At 35.6% G+C, this 22,023-nt stretch overlaps 1 protein-coding gene across 2 annotated transcripts; it reads right to left on the reverse strand.

Annotated features, from left to right (window-relative positions):
• Positions 1 to 1,613: 1,613 nt before the first annotated feature.
• LOC131435802 (phospholipase ABHD3) lies at positions 1,614 to 21,684 on the reverse strand. 2 transcript variants are annotated; one of them, XM_058604010.1, is made up of 6 exons: positions 21,495 to 21,684; positions 7,116 to 7,319; positions 6,781 to 7,054; positions 6,396 to 6,713; positions 3,947 to 4,083; positions 1,614 to 3,873 (listed from the first exon to the last, which is right to left on the reverse strand). In XM_058604010.1, exons 2-6 carry the CDS (start codon positions 7,218 to 7,220, stop codon positions 3,430 to 3,432), a joined length of 1,278 nt encoding a protein of 425 aa, XP_058459993.1. In that variant the 5' UTR covers positions 7,221 to 7,319; positions 21,495 to 21,684; the 3' UTR covers positions 1,614 to 3,429. The 2 variants fall into 2 exon arrangements, with proteins under 2 accessions (XP_058459993.1, XP_058459994.1); XM_058604011.1 differs by lacking the exon at positions 21,495 to 21,684 and adding an exon at positions 11,790 to 11,930.
• Between the last annotated feature and the right edge of the window lie 339 nt (positions 21,685 to 22,023).

The following is a 22,023-nucleotide window of genomic DNA, read 5'->3' on the forward strand; positions in this document are numbered from 1 at the left end:
ATTAAAAAAAATGGGTTTTTAAAATGTTTTCATAAATCGCGTCTGAAAGATGTATAAAAGACGTGTGTGAAAGAATTTATCGAGATTTGAAGTGGTTGAAAAGTTGCACACTCCAGAATACGAGCCGGTGTATGGATCGTGCTTAACCTGCTCAACTAGGGTAACAGAGGTATTTTGACCCACTTTAGGATTGATTTTTTTGGCCCACTTTGTAAAAATATCCACCAAACAGTGGCGTACCGAAAAAAATTAACTCCCAGGGCAATTAGTTAATGTGATTATCTTCAAATTGATGCAACAGTGGTTACTTAACATCGATTAAATCCATAAAGTTTGTTAGGTGGGCCAAAATATATGAAGTGGCCAAAATACCTCTATTACCCTATCGAATGCGTTTTTTTTAACTATTGTCGTAAACTATTTCGTTGTTTCTGCTCACATTTCTATTGCTCTAACATTCCATGTGACACTCCAAATTGAACTATAAGAATTCAGCTTGCTTCGTTCGTTTTTGTATTATGACTTATATAGACCCAAAAAAGATAAAAAAAAATTCTACCAATACAAGAATTCAAAAACCTGATTTTAATCCACCTAGCGATGTGATAACGTCTCTCTCTTGTCATCGACACATTCTCATTAAAACTTGTTTTGCTTTTTTTCATTGAGATAACTTCTGACACTAATTTGGGCTCATTTTTTATACTAATTCATTCAGATTGATTCGGGTAGTTTACAAAGCCTTCAGCACTTGCATCAAATGTTCGGAAACATTTCTCTTTCTGAAATAATTATGAGGATAGAAAAAATGATTTGTCGATTACGTCACTTGTAGGATTATATCTCCAAAACTTGTATTGTCAACCATGTGATCTTTGATCTCGATTCACAATTCAATTCGGTGCGAAAATAGAGCGGTAATAAGATTGGTCGTTTACCGGATCCGTAAGTTACAGCTATATTTGAACGTCAAACCTATTTAATGGACCAATAGTATTTTTTTCAAGCGAGCCTAACCTAGTTGAAATCAGCCATCAACAAAAATTTCGAACGGAGAGAAAAAGCGCGTTTTGTTGATTATGTCATTGTTGTTTGGTCATTTAACTTGATCAATAATCCAATAAAAATCTTCAAACGAGCTTAAATTTATAAAAATCGGTTAAGCTATCTCTGAGAAAATTGAGCTTTACGAAAAAAACAACGCGTTTTGTTGGTTGAATGATGATCTCAATGATTCAATAGTAGCTTACACAAACACTCACAGACATTTTCCGATCTCGTCGAGTTGAATCGAATGATATATAGCATCAGGGGTCTCCGGAGCTCCGAATTAAAAAGTCGTGGGGATCATTACATAATTATTTAAGAAAGAGTGTGACTAACTGTGACATGGTGGAGTTAAGTTTTTTGAAATTTGTGCATGACGCCATATGTGTAAATCGGTTCAAGCATTCTCGTTTGAATATTTACACTCATGGGCATTCGGATATCATTTTCAATTTTGCGAAAAAAGTTCCTTCACTCATCGTCCTGTAACTTCCGAAAATGGGATCTGTGCCTACTAGAGGGCATTCAATCAAAAATAAGTATTCATTAATTTAAACTCCACTATATATTCGGCAGGATTGGTGTACAACAAATTTTATTTATTTCACTAAAACTCTGAAATAGAAGTATGTTAACATCAGTTACAGAGAAAATATTTTAACTTGAGAATTGATGAATTCATGCTTATTTGGTTTGATAATTGCACCTTTCGCTGTTGAAATTTTAACCATCTAGACTGGAGTGAACTCTAAATCAAACTTTCCACGTTCGGTTTTGATTCCATTCATTTCAAAAGTTCCGGTTCACTTCAGTACCAATTTTTGTTGTGAGTTTTTTTTTGTTCACTATCGTTCGATTAGTAGTCACATCAATTAAATGAAAATTAGCACTATTTTTCTTTTTGAAAAGCCTATTATTTCCTACTTAGAAGTAAGTTTATTGTTCTTTTCGGGTGAAACGTTCACGGATACATAAAATAGGCCGGGCTTGTAGTAGCGGATGAACTATGTTCAACGATTCTAGATTGTATTTTTCATTACAATGATTTGATTTCAAACTGCTTAGCAAATTGAACTACCATAAACTGGGGTGATTAGGTACGACTTTATTCGTTTCAAATTTTTTCATAAAATCTGAATGGTTATTATTCCGTAACGTGTGCTACGGTGAATAAATGTTTGATCACGGGCTTTATAGATAACTATTATGATATCAAATAAATGTTTGGAAAAATTTCAAATAACTAATAAATCGTCAACGTGACAAATAAAGAAAATGATAGTCAAATGAAATTTTTTTATTTGAACTGTGATATTACCAAAGCAGCTCATCTAATTTGCATAGACTCTCACAAATTACTTAAAAACTTAGAGCAAATTCAGCAGCTGGAAGTTTTATATGGGAGATCTATAATAGAACTGGAAATAGAACAAACGTATCTCCAGCAATCGTTTTAATTTTATTTATTCGAACAGTTTTACAGTCAAATTTAAAACTGGTATACGCTGCCGTACTATTTTTTGTATTTTTGAAACAGAGCTGCCAGAGTTTTTTGTTATAATTTTCAGATTTAAATTTTGACATAAACTATACATCTTGCACTGAAACACTCCTGAACACACCCTTAACATGACAGCTCAGCTATATACAATGCACTATGAAAAGAGTTCATCAAAGTTCTGTTATATTTCAAGGTGATTGGTTATCGTCGTCCCAATAGTTTAATCACCCCAGGTTACAGTTTTCACTTGTTAATGATATGTGGATAAATCTATTGAACTTGTTATCTTAAAATTTGGGAAAAATATGATTACTATGATTGATTGCTTTTCAATTTATTGCTTATTTAGTTCATATGTTCCTGAAACTGACCAAGTGCAGTATCTGGCTTTTATGTAGTACTACTGGTTCATGCAAATCTGCAACTGGCATTCGTTTCTCTCTAATAAAAGTATTTCTTTTGCTTCCATGCGAATTAAAATCTATTAGAATTTAAATTTACATTTAAAATTTCTTCAATAAAATAAGAACCTCTAAAATCCTATAGCTTCTTTTCCTACAATTATTTATCCTCTATGAAGATAACTTTCCACAATTACTATTTGTTAAAGCTTCGGTATTCGAAAATTTCAAACAAGTTTAGTACTCTTAGCAATGCTCAGAAACATTATACTTGCGCGGCATTGTAGCTCGGATAACAATTCTGATTATCATTTCATAACAATAAGCTTAAAGCCTGTTCCTGTTTTTGATATAGTTCAATAACTTAAATATAACAAAGTTTGAATAAATCGTTTTGAACGTTATCACAAAATCTATCGCATTCATTTCATGAACTGGACTAAGCTATCCATTCCTTCAACTTTTGCAAACTAATCAATATTAGAACGGAATTGACTTCTTTCGTGACGATCGAGAAATCGGTGTCGTAGGTACCGATGTCGACGACTGTAAATTGTGCTCCATCATCAGTTGTGCTGTGCGATAAAACTCGTTGTTTGGGTCAAACAACGCAGCCGAGAAGAACTGGCTGAACAGTCGACCCATGTACTGATCTTTGTTGGCTGGCCACCATCCTTCCAGGAAGCCGATATGGCCACCACGAGCCGTAATTAAAATCGCCACGTGGGATGACTTGGCAGCAGCCTTGATGGGGATCGCATCCAGTGGCTGGAATGGATCGTCAGCAGCGCTTAAACACAGCAAAGGCACTTTGATTTTGTGGAGTTTGTTGTGCAACGTAGCTTGTGCGTAATAACTGTCGACGTCTTTGTAGCCAAAGTGCTTCGAAGTGAAATGGGAATCAAATTCCTTGATGGTTTTACTCTAATGAAATACAAAAATATAATTCCAGTTCAGTATTTGACAAAACGGCCAGAGAAATCCACTTAAAACTTACCTGCAAAACCTGATCCATGTCCCAGTCGAAATCCTCGTGCCTGAGAATATCATATTTACGTACCGTGCGGCACAAACTTCCCGCTAGATGTCGACCCAGCATACTGTTGAGGTATGGCTGTTCAATACTATCAGATCCTGAAATGGAAGCTCAACATTATTAATTACATTATAGAGTTTGGAAGAGTAAAAAACAAAAGTTAAAGTCATTGTTCCGTATGATAACGCAGTTTCGTAGGAGATATCCTAAAGAAAGGTATTCAAATGCTATATATTTCCTATAAACTACATTTCAAGGGCTCTGTAAAATAACTTCACACTAAAATATAGGCTATAAAATTATGGAATACTATAATTCAATTAATGTACTTTACTTCAATTAGTCTACACTCAGGCAAAAATATATGGAATTTCATAATGATTTCGTATGATTTTTAGCCACAAGAATATCGTAAGCGAATCATGAGACCGTCTTATTAAATCCCGAAAATAGGAATACCAATAAAACGCCTTATGAAATTCATACAAAATTTTGCGAAATTTCTATGGTAAACATAACTTCTCTTATATTGGGAATTTCATAAGTATAATAAGATGTATATTGCAGAGGTATATTTTTCATATTTATCTTATGAAATTATGATTTTGGTGATATTAGATGCATCATAAGATTTGCCTTATGATTTTCACTACTCAATTTAATTGAGTGTAGTATTTTGAAAACCCCGGGTTTCTGGATCAAAACAGTCTTAACTGTCGATAGAAGAAGATTAGGCCACGCTTAAACTTGTCAGTTTCGTTCCTAAAGACTGTACTCGAAATAAATTCAACACTTTGTTTTGCATATAACTTTTTATTGGATGGGTCAAAATTTATTAATTTTTGGAAAAACTAGTTTAGAGTATAATGTATACATGTGCACGCTCTTTGAACATAACTCATGTTTTGAGTTTCGATTGCTCAAGTTCATAACCTGCACGGAACCGCAAAACAACCTAATTTTAAGTACATTTCACCCTATTTTAGGGTTCCGTTCAATAACCTAATTTTAGGTAAAGTGGCTCAAGGTAGTTTCCATAAGGCACGTGCAAAAAAATACTTGAAGATGAGTTATATCTACTAATGGTAAGTTAAGTTGAGTCGTATTGACTCAGTTTCAGGTTGATACGGTTTACTTAATTTTAGCAGATTGAACGAAACTCTCGCTTTTGGGTGGTTTTGCTCTTTGTTTGTTGACAACAATGGAAGGAGCGAATGAAAGAGAAGATTCAAAATTATGTAAAAATAAGTCAAATAATAGGTTTTTATTTTCCGTGTGAAACAATGTGTCAAAATTTGAGAATGGATTTGAGTAAAATTTACTCATGCCATGAGTTCTCTCGCACTTAATCATACCTTAGATCAAACATTTGAGTGAAAATAGTACTTCAAATGAATTGTGGAGTTCATTGCGTTTTTATTATCGGAATATTCTTATCGAGTTTAAGAATTCAAGAATAGATCGTTTATCATTACTGTTTCTGGATCCGGATTTTAAAACTATCAATCATCAATCATAGATGATTTCAATAGAAATTATGTGATATCAATTATGCTAAATGAGTAGTTCAACATAAGAGCATCAAAATCGTTAAATTATCGACTCCAAACCAGTCAAAATGGAACGGTTCTGGATCAAATTTTTGCGCTTTCCATTAAAAAGAAAGAAGAATTGTTTTATCTAAGGATTCCATGTATTTAGATAGAATTTCTTTATTTTGAGTGCAAAATAAAGTTCTCCAGTTTTAAAAAAAATATTTTTTCTTATTTTGAGGATAAAATTTTCAAATTTTAACAGATTCGTTCCTTAACTCAGAAATGAATAAAAAGGTGGTAAGTCAAATTTAAACAAATTTTGAGTGATTCTGAAGGGTAAGCTTCAAAAATGATTAACGATTCGAACGCCAGTTTGACATTATAAGGTCCCTAAAGCCCCGAAAGTAGCAATGAATTGACTCCAAGTCATGTCAAGAAATGGTTAAGAAGATTTTCAAAATATTTCATTTGTTCAAAAACAGTTCTTAAATTTCGGATAAATCCGATATAAAAAGTCAATAAACTAAAAGTACAATATTCAAAACTTAGTTTATCTGCTTAAGATTTCTAGTCATCCGCCTCTAATGGGAGTAGTTTCAAAATTATTATTTTTATTCCTAATAAATTCATTCAAAATTATTTGAAACGTAATTTGAATTAAATTAAAAATACGAAATGAAATCAGAAACCAACAAGCTTCCACATTGTGCGATTAGCGTTATCACCAGTGAAACGCCAAATTGACCGTGAAACACGAGGTCTATACGCAATCAATCATTTTACGTCATAACTGTGTTGATGAACAATTTCGTATTATAAAAAATATTCTACCGGGTCTAGTGATTTTGGACAAACCGTTCATATCAAAGGCTTACCTTTGTTGACGTCCCATGGTACGGAGATAATTTTCGCTGCTGTTAAAATTGACTTGGATTCTTCGTTGTAGTTGGCTAGATAATTTCCCAAAATCAAACCACCCATTGAAATTCCGGTGGCTCCAATTTTTACATGTGGATTCAATTTTTTCACATGATTTACAACCTCCGAAAGATCCTCACTGTTGGATGCACAATACAGTCTTGGGGTTTTAAGAGCAAGGCCTCCTAGACCTCTATTGTTGAACACGACTGTCCTTATTCCGATGCGATTGGCCGCCATTACCAGGCACTTAATGTATTCAGCTTGTGATTCGCCTGCAAAGAGATTAGAACTGTACTGGTGAGGATCATAAGATTTCTATGTCTCTGTCTGATGACCAACCTGTCAATCCCGGGAGAATGATAATCAAAGGCGAGTCACTATCACAGTTCGATTCCAGCCAATCTAACGCTACCACACCACCATCTTTTAGCGTTAGAACCTCCCGGCGGTACTCTATGTCTGGTATAATATTCGACCGAATGATACTAGCAAATACGGTCTGTGCTCGACTTTCCACACACCAGAACGTTGGCCAGAACTTCATTCGCAGTATCGGAATGTTTTTGTGAAGGTATTGCTTGTACGGTCCATCCGAGATCGCTAGAATTGGACGCTGAAAATACAATCAAATCAATTTATAGTGTTGATCCTCAGCTTGGTTCTGTGAAACTCACCTTAACTACTTGCATTAGATAGTAGAACAGATATCCTACGAAGAATATGGCGAAAATGTGCCATCGTGGCAAATTGGTGAAATAATAGTACAAATCTGCGATCATTGTTATTTCCGTTCAAGCTCCCTAGAGCTTCGTTTAAAATAATACTGTACGGTACTGTACAATTCAGTTGAGAAACGCTGTTTTTAGAGTCCGCGATTTCTGAAAAAGGAGATAAAAAAAACTTGGTGAACAGGTTGCAATTAGGATGATCCAGAAAGTATCTGAATTCGTTCTGACATTTCTTCCAATGAACGATTTGAAAAAGAATCAAAAATATCTGTACAACAGTGCCTATTAGGTTTTGCACGATGACGACACAAATGAACTGCCGATGAATCAAGTTCATCTTTGACAGTTGCCGTGTACTTGTTTTGTTTTGCGACTGCAAGTTAAAAATTGAAAAAATGACGAAAAAGTGCCTGTTAAAAGCGTATTCCACAATGAAAATAACTAAAAAGATTACGCTGTATGTGTTTCCAGCATCAAGGAGCGATTTATGTATGAATCTGTTGAGTGTGAGGCGACTTGCAATTTTTACATTCGAACGATGAACTTCTGATGAACTTTTAAACTGTAAACAAGTACACGTCGACTGTCAAAAAAAGTTCATTCTGTTCATTTTTGTGAGGTTATGTCATGTTCGTGCAAAACCTAATAACCGGAGTGACGACATCTCATCCGTAATGTTGACAACATTTAATCCGAAATGTTGGCAGTTTATTTAGCTTTACATTGTTATTCCAAACGAACAGCTACCAAACTAACCAAAAGTTCGGACAAAAGGGACTGATATGGCTTAAGCAGCTATCAAAGTTCATCAATAGCATTCTAAGCAGCTTATTTTTAAAGTAATTATCGACACTTCAAAGTTCACGCGATGCAACCGAACGAACTTCTAAGCTGCTTCTAGAATTAGGTTTTGCACGAACATGACATAACCTCACAAAAATGAACAGAATGAACTATTTTTGACAGTCGACGTGTACTTGTTTACAATTTAAAAGTTCATCATCGTTCGAATGTAAAAATTGCAAGTCGCCTCACACTCAACAGATTCATACATATATCGCTCCTAGATGCTGGAAACACATACAGGGCAATCTTTTTAGTTATTTTCACTGTGGAATACGTCATTTTTTCAATTTTTAACTTGCAGTCGCAAAACAAAACAAGTACACGGCAACTGTTAAAGATGAACTTGATTCATCGGCAGTTCATTTGTGTCGTCATCGTGCAAAACCTAATACATTGTTCAGTTTCTATGCAGCGAAAAAGTTCTCGCGGAACTTGTTCTGTACTTTCAAGTTGCCAAAAGTACCACGCGTACTCTTAAGCTGCGAGAAAGTGGATTTTTTGAGTAATTGTGAAGCTTCTGGTTGCTTGGATATCGTCACTCTGGTTATATGCACTCTAAACTGGACAAGAGTACCTAGAACCGTTGTTAATCAGTCTATTTCAAACCGTATAAAAAGCTCATTGAAAAACTTATAGAACAGTTTATAAGCAAAAGTTTATATAAATTTAAAAAAAACTTTTTTTTATCGAACCCTACTTCCTACTATGATGCATTCGATAAGGATATGCGTGTGGAGAGACTGCGGGGAATGACGCCTAAGATCTAGTGTAGTGAAAACTAGGAATGGTCGGGTAAGAAATTTATTAAACCCAAACCCGACCCTTACCCGATCGAAAATAAAATACTTTTACCCGTACCCGACCTGAAACCAAGAAAAAATTTTCTTCCTTACCCGAAACCGACCCGTATTTGATTAAATATTAGAATCATTTTTTTCTGAACCCAAACCCAACCTGGTATCTGCTAGATTTGTCAAACGAAAAACATGGCGATCGGTTCAATGATCTGTTTCAAAATCGGCGAACGAAGGTCCCGTCCCACATTATAAGATCCGAATCGGCGAGAAATTTTCATTGAATTGAGTGTGAAGAAGCGGACTGAATTGCTGATTTTCAGTTTGTTCTTTAAATAAAAACAGTGTATAACTGAATATATAAATTTAAATCTTCAAGTTTTTCGGATATGCAGAACTAGTAAATAACCAGTTCTTCTTATAATTCCAGCATTCGCTGGAAATGAACAAAGAGGCCTACATTAGTCAGCATCATAAATTCATTTAGCATTGAGTGTAGTGAAATGGCGTAAGTCGCCTAACTTTTACACTAACACATTCATAAAATGAGCGAATATTCAATGTCAATCGGGTTGATCGAGTACCCAACTCAGGCGAAAATTCTGGACCGATCGAGCACTGCAAAATCATGCAGTCGAGTAAGAATTCATCGCTCATTCCGTCATTTCGATAATGTGGGGTGTTGGCCTCCCGTTAAACTATTAATTGAACATTGATTGGACCAACGATACAACGTATTGAACCAACGAAAGACCACCGTTGAAGGTTTTTTTCTAAGAGGGTGAGAATATACACCCCGTAGAAAATCCTCCCGATTATCCCACCGACTTAGTAGGGTTTCATCGGTACAATCGGCAGACGGACCCATCGATTAATTGATCATTTGTTACACATACGCTTATGGGAGTTTAACATCAGCTTTCTACACATCTTAACCCCCTGTCTGTTAATTTATGGATACCATGCCATGTTCGTCTTTTGAAACACCTGAATCAGACACCCGATTTTCGTAGGAATCGAAGTATTACTCAGCCGATGCGTGGTTCATCGATGAAAACAAATGGTACTCGGAAAGGGCCAAATCTGGTGAATTCAATATGTGGGGAAACAGCACCAGCGAAGTGCTTAGATTTACTTCTGGCCCCTTTTGGTCGATTTTCGATCAATTCAAGGCTCAAATCGATCTTTTGTTGCCTGTAGTGATTTTCTTTCGTGTCTTTGGAGCAAAATTTTCTAGTGCTTTTTTTCGGTTTACCTTCTGTCTTTCATTCATTTCATGTTGCACTCATTTCTCACACTTTTGAACTTTTCCCATAGCTTTTAGATGGTCATTGGATTGAACCTTGTTTTTTGTTTTGCTCACTAAACCAACGATGGGGACAGCATCTAATTTTGCCCCAGGCGCAATTTTTCTTAGGTATGCCACAGGCTGAAATAAATTGTAATAAATATTTCTAGCTCTGATTCCACATAAAAAATGATCACGGGAACTGTGCTTGTTTGAAACTATCTCGGCCGGAAAATTTTAAAATCAAAACTTCGTTAGAAAATTTCCTACTGATTTTCCGTTAGAAAATTTTCTACTGACTTGATAAAATTAGTGTAATTCATTTCAAAAATTGCCTGCTGATATAAATTTATTACTTTCTGATCGAAATCATACCACAGAATAATGGTCATATGGTTCGTACGAACCTGAGAGTATACAACGTACTAAGTACGTTCGACTTTGACTGACGATTTTTGAAGTGGCCATGAAGTGTGATCATTTAATTTTATTTCGATTATAGAGGTTTTAACCTTAAGGTCATTCGCCTCTTCGGGCCAGAAAATTTTTCTGACCCTATGTGCGGGGATGGGAATCGAACCCAGGCAGGCTGCGTGAAAGGCATCGACTTACACATCACGCTGTACCCGTCCCCAGAAGTGTGATCAAGTAAAACTGGTTATTGACGTAATGACAAGTTGGGTGCATTCTATTTACAAGTTAAACAATATTTTTCGTTTACCTAAGATACCTTATGTGTCTTTATTTGATTTTAGTAGACACTTTAACTATTGGCGTCTAAATGAGCACAAGTTTCCGTTATTAGATAACTACAGAGAATTATTCAGGATTGGCATTTCAAAAACACAGAAAAAATGTAATTGAGTCACGACTGGCGAAAGGATTCACTTTATCATCACACACACAACTCTTAAGCATAATATAGCGATACTCTGAGTAACAACAAATAGAATGTGATAATCTATGTCTCAAGCCAAGCGTGAAGGATTTGTTCCACACATCCTGCTTCGCCTTAAACTGTGGCGGTAATGTTCGGAACCGATGGATGATTGCAGATAATTATGACACGTAATTTTGCCGATAATATCTTCAATGACATGTTTATTCTGTGAAATGGACTGTCATGGAATGATAACCATCACAATTGAAGTCGATTAAAAGCGATAGTTTGCCAAACTTGTCATAGAAACAAATATTAGCTAATGTAAGTTTAATGAATTCATCCGAGCATTTCATTTCATAACGTTTGAGCACGTATCACGGTGGTCTGTAGTCTGGGAGTGAAGTTGATTTACATGAGCAGTTTATTCACAATCTTGAATACGCCTCAACTGCTTACACTACACAATGTTAGATAAGAAAATATTGCAAGATAACCATTGACAGGTCACGTTTATACCACAAATCATGCCATCATTGCTTTTCATATATCATTGATCCACACGTGCGATCCAATATGTATATTTTTAATTTCCTGAATAACACAATTGAATCACTACCAATGTCACTTCCCATGACTTTACATGGGACACAAAACTATTGTACTAAAGACTGTGGATTATATCATTCTTCTTGCGATTGATCACATCATCCCCGAAACTATGAGCAACGCCAGATGACCTCAACGAATTTAATTCCATTGCTAATCATAATCGTAAAAAAGCTGATCAAAAAATTGTCCGCTAAACTTACAGGTTAATTTATTTCTCTGCTGATATCAGTAGATAACAGCAATTATGTTTCTATTTTCTAGTGAATCACTTCTTTAGTCTAATAGAGTGTAAGCAAACACTGATTTGACGGACGCGAACTGAATATCGCAAAGGCATGAATCAGACTGCTGAACACAAGTCTTGTTCGCGGCAGTAGAAATTCACCGGTTCGTAGTAGAACTTCTAATAACCACGAACGTTGTACATGGTATTAGTGATGTCGAACACTACGATGCAGTGTCGGTGAATTATTCAAAAACCGGCAAAGTGATGTTTCTACCAATCTTACGGTATTACAGTTTAACCGTCAACACAAAACCACAAAAATTTTACATGAAATTTTGATAAGTATGACGCTAACGGCACAAACCGTCACTGATGACGTCATTAACTTAATTTACCTTACTCGTCTTTAGCTCAACAGGTCATAACTTTCATTTGCATCCTGTCATTTCTTCGCAAAAATATCGACTATGTTCAATGCCGTATCAGAACGTATTTCCAATGGAACAGTCTTTGTTCCGATTTTGGTCGGCTATATGCAAAAAAAATCGATAACAATTTTTAAGAAAGCAATCCGTACACGCTCGAGTTTCTTATATAGTGATTGCACCTATGTAGAGCAGAATCAAACATCGCGAAATGAAACACTGCATCTGACTTGCGACGTCATGATACGGTTTATGTTTGCCTTGTCATGCCAACGAATCGACCTATAGCTGATTTTCGTTAGTGGGACACGCTGCTATGGTAACGCGGATCATTATCTGCTTGGTAGGTATGTGTATATAAAAATAGCAAAATAAACGCAATTTAGTGGCACACTGAATGTTTTTTTTTATTGTTGAGGGACAGTGCTGCCACATAAAAGGTTCCTTGCTTCGTGAGTCGATCAAAATGAGCTGTTTTTACCCATGTAGTGAATTAGAGTTGCGGCGACCAGTTAGCAACGAAAACTAAAAGTGAGTTTTGTCGCAAACTAGTTGGTAATGAGTTATCGTGCCAAACGTATAGTCAGAGAAAATTCTACATTTTAAGATGCATAAAAATGATTCAGTATTTTAAAAGCTTAGGAAATCTCGGACTTTGACAAGTTTTTTGCGTTTGTATAAGACATTTTTGTCATGTTTGCATAGCAACACTATCGTATATTTTCAATTAAACTTAAAAGTGGAGCTAATCCTTGCATCCTTCGGAGATATTGAAACACCCTACATAGACCAATATTGAAGCAAACAACATCAGAGTTTAATGAGCTTGATGCTACATGAATCTTACATAAGTAAATTCATAAGCACTGCGCATCATGATATTGTAATCCGGAATCCTGCGTTATCCGGAATGCATTTCCTCATCTGTTAAATAAGGCCAGCTGCATGCTCTTCAGCAAAAAATAGTATCGATAAATGCAATAACGCAAAGTATTAATTATCTTTATTAATAACATTACTTGTCAACAAATACAATGAGAAACTTTATGTTACTGATCAGCTGATCCGCCGAACTTCGATTCGCCGAAATTATTGTTTTGAATTTATGTTTCAGTACAGCAGAATTATCAAACGTTTTATGCTGTTTATGGAAACAAACATTAACAGCATAAGACGTTTGACAAATCTGCTGTTTCACTGATTACTTGGCCTACAATAAACGAATTGCGACGAATTCATCAAAAAATATTGTGAACATGGTGAAAGCGTTTGTTTCGCAAAAATCAAGCGAATGCACCGAATTGATAAATAGAGGGTTTTCAATTATCACCAGCAAATTAAAATCGATAATTTCTACTGTTTGGAATGTATTGAGATGTGTTTCAAATATTAAAAATGAAAACTGAAAGAGGGAACAATGTATTTCTATTTTGAAATTGATATTTCAGTTATAATGAGTGGTTTACCTTTCATCAATTATCTTGAACCAATTCGAATGTTCACATGAACCTCACTTGGAGGTCGCTCTCTCATTCAATTGTAAGAGCGTTTTTATTACTTCAAGAGATAAACTGACGACGGTAAAACTGAGCTTCGGTAGAGAGAGAAACAAATGAAGGACGGGATGATGCCAATTCGGTGCGACTGCGAAGGGTGTGTGTTAGAATGTGAAGTTTAATGCATTAGAGTGATCGTCAGTGCGTGCACACATTCGATTTCAATAGAACTGAATAAAGTTTTACATCACCGACAGAGATAACTAAGATTACTACTTATATTGATTCCACAAATTTCCATTCACGATTTGCATTTGGTAATTGATCAAATAATCCAAAGCTTGGATTATGGAATGATTTGGCTTAAGCAGCTTACAAATGTCATGAATAGCATCCTAAGCAGTCCGTTTTTAAGTAATCAACCCTTGAAAGTTCGCCCGACGCGGCTGAACGAACTTCAATATGCTAAAAGCAAGAAGAATCTCTTTGTTTCAACAGCCGAATCCTATCACTGATTCATAAAAAAATCGTTCTATAATTTGGTTTGTTCAACTAACGCCAACGATGGCCAACATTAGTCATTTAACGGGTTACATTACACACAATGCATCTACTGGTAAACGATATCAGAACTTTAGATCGTGCTTCCTCCGTGCTTACAGTCATATGCATTCCACCATTAATCAGCAAACAAATGATTTTGATACCGTATTAAGCACGTGTTTCAAAATGACGAATCACATGAATCAAGCATGCATGTGATTTGATCTAGTTTTCTTTTCTCTGACGACCAAACAATAAGCATCTTATCAGGCCCGTACCCAGGGTTTCGTTTCGGGAGGGGCCCATAGATAAAAAATAATGTTACTGAAGATTGCTGATGTACCTAATTCTCGGTGTACGGTGTTTTTAACAGGCACTTTAAACTTTTTCCACAGGCACGTTTTATTGTATTACATTTCTTTACGTTTACTGTCTTGTTATTTTTGTAACACATGTCTGAGACCTTCTAAATAATTATAATATTATATTTTTAATTTTGGGAGGGGCCAGGGCCCCTCGCCGAACTACTATCGTAAATCCAGCAAGCATTGGTGAATATTTATTCAGTGGAAATCTCCATTTCCATACAAAACAACTTCTTGAATTTTCCCCGCAACTGTACTAAGTGACCTCCGTAATAATATAAAACAGGAACTATTCGCTTTAGCCGATACGATTTTGATGAAATAAATAAAACCGAAAAGCTTCGATGAATATGGCAGCACTGTCAAGAGGTTTGTACTTTGGACTCAAACCTGTTGTCATTCATGTCATTCTTATATCGCAGGGTTAAATCACTGCGTGCTTCATTTGTTTCGGCTACCGGAAACGAACATTCGCCAATCGTTTCCGTAATTAGCTATGATAATGCAAACGGGTGGTTGAATGTTTACAGCAAAAAGTGATGTTGGACGAATTTGTTACACTAAAACGATGCTCGAATAACTTTTTTGAATTCAAATTTTCCCTAAATATTAAATTAATTTTGTCTCAACAAACTTATCGGCAGACTAAGGAACAGAATACTCTACAATTTTGAGTTTGATTTTTTCTTAAACATGATTCTTTTAACTTCTTGTCGAATTTTATAAAGAAATTGCTTCAAAAAGATAGTTTTCTTTTCTTCTTCAGTCCGTGGAATTTGGAATTGCTCTAGAATTGTGCTACCTTGGAGAGGCTGGAGTAAACTAACTAACTATGTTGCTTTGATTTGTTGACTTCTGATTCTGAATGCTGCGCTGAGATACAGTGGACACCGTAGAGTATGATTTCTAAAACGCGTCCTTGACAATACTTCTTCACCGATTTATTTCTCAATATTTTACCACGAAAAAAACTACAAAATGTTGTTCGAATGATGCTTCGTATTATGCAAAACATTTGAATCTTACTTGAAAAATTTCTCTATTTTGATTAGATGTAAAATTGGAAAATTGCATTTTGGTAGATGCACATATAAGAAGCGTCGCAACTTACCTAAATTCACTACCAAAGTATGGAAAAATGAATCATGGTTATAACTTTGCAGCTAATTTATCTAAATTTGAAATCGAAATTCAATTTAACATATTAATTGATATAATATTCAGTTGTCGTTCAACTGCTTGAATTTACGACATATGTAATTTGTACTAAAGACTAAGATATATTAAACAAACAAAAAGTTACAATTACAAATATATAATATAACATTGTAGCAATCCAACGCAAAAATTGGTCCGTTTCGTGTTTCGTCATCTCCCATGGAGATACCCTTTGAACCTTCCGATTCACCATGGCAGATGCAAACTAAACCCAGATTTATTACCTATCCGTCGCGTTGCTTGAAAGGTAGGTTTTTGTAGTAAATCTACGTAAATCGTGAATCAATTGTTCCCAACTCTTACAAATGCTACAAATTAGATATTCATCGTCGTAATCTTTTCTTCTGATTTCTCGCGCTAGAACAAATTTGATTATTTCAAACAAACTTTTTTTTGTTGTTTCAATTAACTCCTTAAGGTCATTCGCCTCTTTGGACAAGAAAAACTTTCTGATTCTATGTGCAGGGTTGGGAATCGAACCCAGGCAAGCTGCGTGAAAGGCATTGACATACACATAACGCTATAACGCTTAGATTTTATTTCGAGAATAACCTCAGAGAAACTAGATATTTAGCTACAGTTACCAAGTATGGCTAACTTTTCGCCATGCTCTGCTTTGGGGAAAAAATGTTTGTAAATATAAATGAGAAAGAGAAAGGAAATTTAATCACCTGCACGTAAAAAACGCTCCATGTCAGGAATAAAATCGAGGAACAAATTAACACAACTGGAAATAAATTTTGTGGTAATGATAACAAAAAATCAATTATTCATCGTAGAATAACAAAATGTATTTCCACACACACAAATCTGACCGAGCTGCAGTTGGGTGCTATTTCTTTTTGATTGAATTTACCGGTGCACTTCTATGCCGCAAATGGCACAACGTACCGAAAGGTGAAATCCATCAACTGTATTAGTACATATAGACTAAAAGTCGTTGCAACGTTTGTAAGCCTCTGTTATTTTTAATGCATTTAATTGGCACAACTCAGATGAGCATTGAAAGTCATCAACTAGTCCCCTGTCAGAGTCCGGAATAGAATTGTTCGAGCTCGTGGTGAGAGTTCACGCTAAACTGTTAGTGGAAAATGCACAAGTTCAATGTTACATTGTAAGCTACATTCATATAGCCTGAGCCGCGAGGAAGATGATTCATTTTATTCTATTGTACCTATGGATTCACAATACAGAAAGGATTCGATGGTGAGCTTGTTGGACATGTTCCAAATAATAAAACTGATTGCATAGCCACAGATCAAAAATGCAAACTGAAAGACTGCGTCAAAAATAGCAGAACACAACTGCAGGGCAAATAGAATTTATCCGAAATAGGGGAACTGTAAATCATACCACGTCATCTCAAATCTAACCGAAAAATAAAAGTTAGATCTAAATATTTTAATATATCATGTATAGTATTTAGTTTTGAATATATGGTACATAGTTATAGCAATCAAACAATCCTAGTCCAGTAGGAAAGCCGCATTGGATAGTACTTCCTTGATGAGCACTTTTAACGATGTGTCACAAACTGCTTTTACCGTACGTTATAACTCATTGAAAAACAAAATCATTTCATTTTGCGAGTTACATAAATTTCAAATGTTTAGGCACCTTTATGATGTTGAAAAATAACACAATAAAAAAACAGAAACCAGAAAGCAAAGACATCATATTAACAAGTCCGCATCGAATGTTCTACATAAAAGTAATTGAGAGAAATGTCAAATTCGTGCGCGCCAAAATAGCAGCACTGCGCACCCATATAATTGACATGATATGTTGAATGTGATGCCGTGCGATGGCGTTGCTGAACTGAAAATTGGTTTCGCTCCAAGCTGACAGGGACAGGGATTAATCACCGTCGGAATTAATTTAATACTTTCTTTAGTCACGACGCTCCGACGAAGATAAACTTGAAGATAGAGGGGTCTGCGATTTCTCGTGTATCATTTGAATAGGACCCCTCGATGAACTCAGTTTCCAGTCAGTTTCAGTTCAATCATAATTTGAAGCAAAACAACAAGCGTCTGATCGCTACATGAGTTCGCTTATGTTTGAAATTTATGTTCGACAATGTTTGTTTATGTTTGATTTATGTACGACAATGTTTGTTTATGTGTGAAAAAATATCAAGTCACAGTATGAAGAATTTTGCTCTGGATATATACATATGTTTCCTTTCTTTTTAACTTGTATTGTTTCCATGACATTATTCCGGAGATTATCGCGATCATTGAGGAAGGGTCAATAAATTTACATTATTATTGAACATTTCACAATGGATCGTATGGGACATTGTAATTTTGAGTTTATCTTTGCTTAAGATGTCAATAAACTTATTGCGTCAAAATTATTCGGAGTTTTTAGGTAGAACCATGGCGTACTAGATGAGAGTGAAATGTAACCACATTGATTGTTATGTTGAAATACATTCAGATTTAGGCTGATATGTCAAATACAATGCGGTACATCCATTTGTTTTGTTCGAACAGCTGATTTTTGTTTACGTGTTTGGCGTCACGTCATGTTGGGTACGAAAAAAACGATTTTCGTTCTCTCATATAACTTAATTTTGCAGGCCAAAATGCCTAAAAGTTCCTTATGTAGCTAATATTCGTAATGGTCGAGACGCCCCTGTCGATTAAGTCCGAAGACTGAAACCGGCACGAGTGATCCGACACTACATTAAGTGGAGTATTTCAGAGGTTTAGTGAGTAAATACCACCTAGCATTTGAAAATGAAATTCAATTCAATAGTTGTATTGATTTCAGAAAACTGAAATCTGTGTTTTTGATTTGTTTTGCCTTTCTCATATAGAATCACTGTGAAAACCGACTATTGAACCAATGCCTGGAGGGCCGAGTGTCATATACTATTCGATTCAGTTCGTCCAGTGCGCAAAATGGCTATGTGTGTGTAACGATGACTAACTAAATGGCTGAACCGACCTTCACAATCTTCGATTCAAATGAAAGGTCTTGTAATCCCATACAAAACTCCTGAATTTTGTTTTGAACTGACTTCCGGTTCCGTAATTATGGGGTAAAATGTGCAAAAAATGAAAATATTTTCACAAAATGAGATTCAAAAGAAAGGTCCAATGATCCATAGAATTTCATTTTGATCCGACTTCCGGTTCCAGACTTAGAGGGTGATTACAGTAAAAATTACAATTTTAATCACTAATTTTAACAAACATTGATTCAAATGTATTGTCTTATGGTCCTATACAAAACATTTGAATTTAATCTGGATTTGACTTCCGGAATTATAGGATAAAGAGTGTTGAGCTTCGATACATCCATGCAGCGCGAAGTGCTGAACGCTTGAAGTCCCTGAACACCTACGCTCGATGGAAATCCCAAAAATATTTACAAGTAAGTTCAGGCATATTGACTCAGAGAAAATATTTTACACGGACGGATCACGAATTGAAGAGGCTACTGGGTTTGGTATATTAATCACCACATTATCTCCAAACCATTATTTTCTCTTCACAGATAGTCTGAGTGCAATTGAAGCCATTCGCTCAAACGCTGCTGGCAAAAATGAACCGTTTTTCTTGGACAAAATAAAACAGTGCCTGAGCTACATATTGAATAATAATTATCAAATCACAGTAGTTTGGGTCCCGGCTCATTGCTCCATTCCAGGCAATGAAAGAGCCGATAGTTTAGCCAAACGTGGTGCTATTGAGGGTGAAATTTATGAGAAACCGATTGCTTTCAACAAATTCTATAGCGCGTCTCGCCAAATAACACTTGGCTGGCAAGCTTCTTGGGATAGAGATGATCTGGGTCGGTGGATGCACTCTATTATTCCGAAAATATCGACAAAGGCATGGTTCAGGGGACTGGATGTGAGTAGGGATTCCATTCTTGTGATGTTCAGACTCATGTCCAATCATTACAAGTTAGATGCACATTTCCTTCGAATTAGATTTTCCTAGATTAATCATTGTGCTTGTAGTGAAGGCTATCGCGATATTGATCATGTCGTTTGGACATGCGTGGAGTATCGTGACGTCAGATCTCAACTTTGCGTACCCAAAGTAGACCATCCAATGTCCCAATTCGAGACATTCTTGCTTGTCGTGACCTTTCTTACAACCAGCACCGAAGCTCTATTTTGAAAACGCAAGCGAATTTTCAACCGTTTTGAAGAAAACAGAACCGGTATGTGATTTTTGTTCAATACGGTGCTAAGGTAAAGACAGGATAATGAAAGTTAAAAATGTCTAACCTTCATATAGTTGAAAATACGGAAAAGTACGTAATTTTTCAAACATATTGTAAAACTTTTCGAACCTATATGCCTGATTATTTAATGGCCCAGAAAAACTTACTGAAATTTTGACAGTCTCCCGATTTCGGTTCCGGAAACAGTTATTCAAAATGTCTAATATGAACTTTGATCGATTCCACCACTAGGTGTTTTTTTTATATTTTACTAGAGATATGAGTTTGATCATTTTTGAACATTTGAAATGTGGAAATTATGATTCTAGAATTACTTGTTCAGAGTGGTAATATTTCCCGCCATGTAATAACACATTTAGAAATGAACTACAAATTTTCAGGTTGAGTTCAACAAATAAAACGTGTTAGAAAGACGTGATTAAAAAGTGAATCGGAACATCTAACTCAGCTCCCAATATATATATATATATATATATATATATATATATATATATATATATATATATATATATATATAATAACAGATAATAATTGAAGCAACACACACTACATTCGTCATATAAATCTTTTGGTTTTAACTATACACGTGTTTCTCTACAAGATGCCAGTCATATCTCTTGTTTTACATGTTTTTCTATGCTAAAACTATGCGACAAATAATTTCAACTGCTCCAAGAGTGCTTCCAAGTGGCTTTTCAGTACGGAGCCTGGGGGCTTTATATTGAAGTGTGCATTAGTACTCTGTTGAAACTAGCACACTCTCTGCGGTCAGGATACTTTCTCATGTGTGTGACATTTTAACAACCCACATAACAAGTGCGTATATTCAATTTGGATTGCGAATAACAATTAAAATTATGTCAAGTATTGAATATATTATACAACACCTAGATACGAGTGCCAGACAACATCTTTTACAAAGAAACTCTGAAACATATGATAATACTGCACATCGAAGAAGGCTAGTGAAGCTCAATCGATTCTGTTACTACACCATGGTTGGCTTTATCCTACTTAGAATTTTCAATTCCATGAATATTGTTCAAACATGTTTTCTACACTATTATAAAGTGTACCATGTAGGAAAAATTCATTCCGCTATGAACCGTCTGTAACAATACCTACTAAAAATAACAGTGAAATAATTATTTGCACAGTTTAGATACTGAAAATCCTGATATACGGCTACTTAGTCCAATCAGGAATCTTTTTCTTCGGTAATGTATCAAAACAAAATTTGTCTTAGTAAAATTGAAACATAAACTAGCTTCATACATTGTTTTCTTCCATTTCAAAAGATGGTTCTCATTCAATTCTTCTCATTTTTGAAATTGCACATCACCATTGAATTCATACGATTTATTTTGCAGTAACCGTCTTCGGTCGGAAACACCAAAACAAAGCTCAAGTAGACGATTCGAAATACCTTTCCAATAATTCGCAAATCACTTTCTTCAATCTTGTACATCCGTCAGATGACCATCTGCTTTTCACCTGGTGGCAATGGGCAACATTCCAATCACGATCACTGAAAATCTACAAAACTAAGAACTGAATCAACCGAAATAAACTAACTAGCTGACCGCTCGCACAGAACTGACCCGATGTAAATGTGCGAACACTATCCAAACACACTTCTACCGCATTATGCTGAAGCCCAAGCCAGGATACTAGCAGCGACATACGCTCGGCTAATGCCACCCGAACACCCACCGGAATCGGATCAATCAGTGGGCCAAGCAGCACCAAAAGGCGGGGTGTTTTTCATGAATGAAAATCACGTGCTTCGAGCGATGTCTCGCAAACCGGCTACTGTGGTGTGAAAGCGACGGAATGTAAAAAATTACAGATAGAACTTGAGTTCAGAGGCACGGATGGACTATCAGATGGGTAGATATACATAGAAAGAAATGCATTTAGGGTTGTCATTCCTGAAAATTTCATGAAATATTGTT

Source organism: Malaya genurostris, chromosome 3, assembly GCF_030247185.1.
Source record: "Malaya genurostris strain Urasoe2022 chromosome 3, Malgen_1.1, whole genome shotgun sequence".
In the NCBI taxonomy this organism is placed as follows: Eukaryota; Metazoa; Arthropoda; class Insecta; order Diptera; family Culicidae; genus Malaya; species Malaya genurostris.

Bases quoted from the DNA above. Each gene is read 5' to 3' on its own strand.
- LOC131435802 (XM_058604010.1), bottom strand. From the start codon at position 7,220: ATGATCGCAGATTTGTACTATTATTTCACCAATTTGCCACGATGGCAC. The intron at 7,055-7,115 runs GTGAGTTTCACA...TTGTATTTTCAG, and splicing joins ATCTAATGCAAGTAGTTAAG to CGTCCAATTCTAGCGATCTC. The intron at 4,084-6,395 runs GTAAGCCTTTGA...CTTCCATTTCAG, and splicing joins ACCATGGGACGTCAACAAAG to GATCTGATAGTATTGAACAG.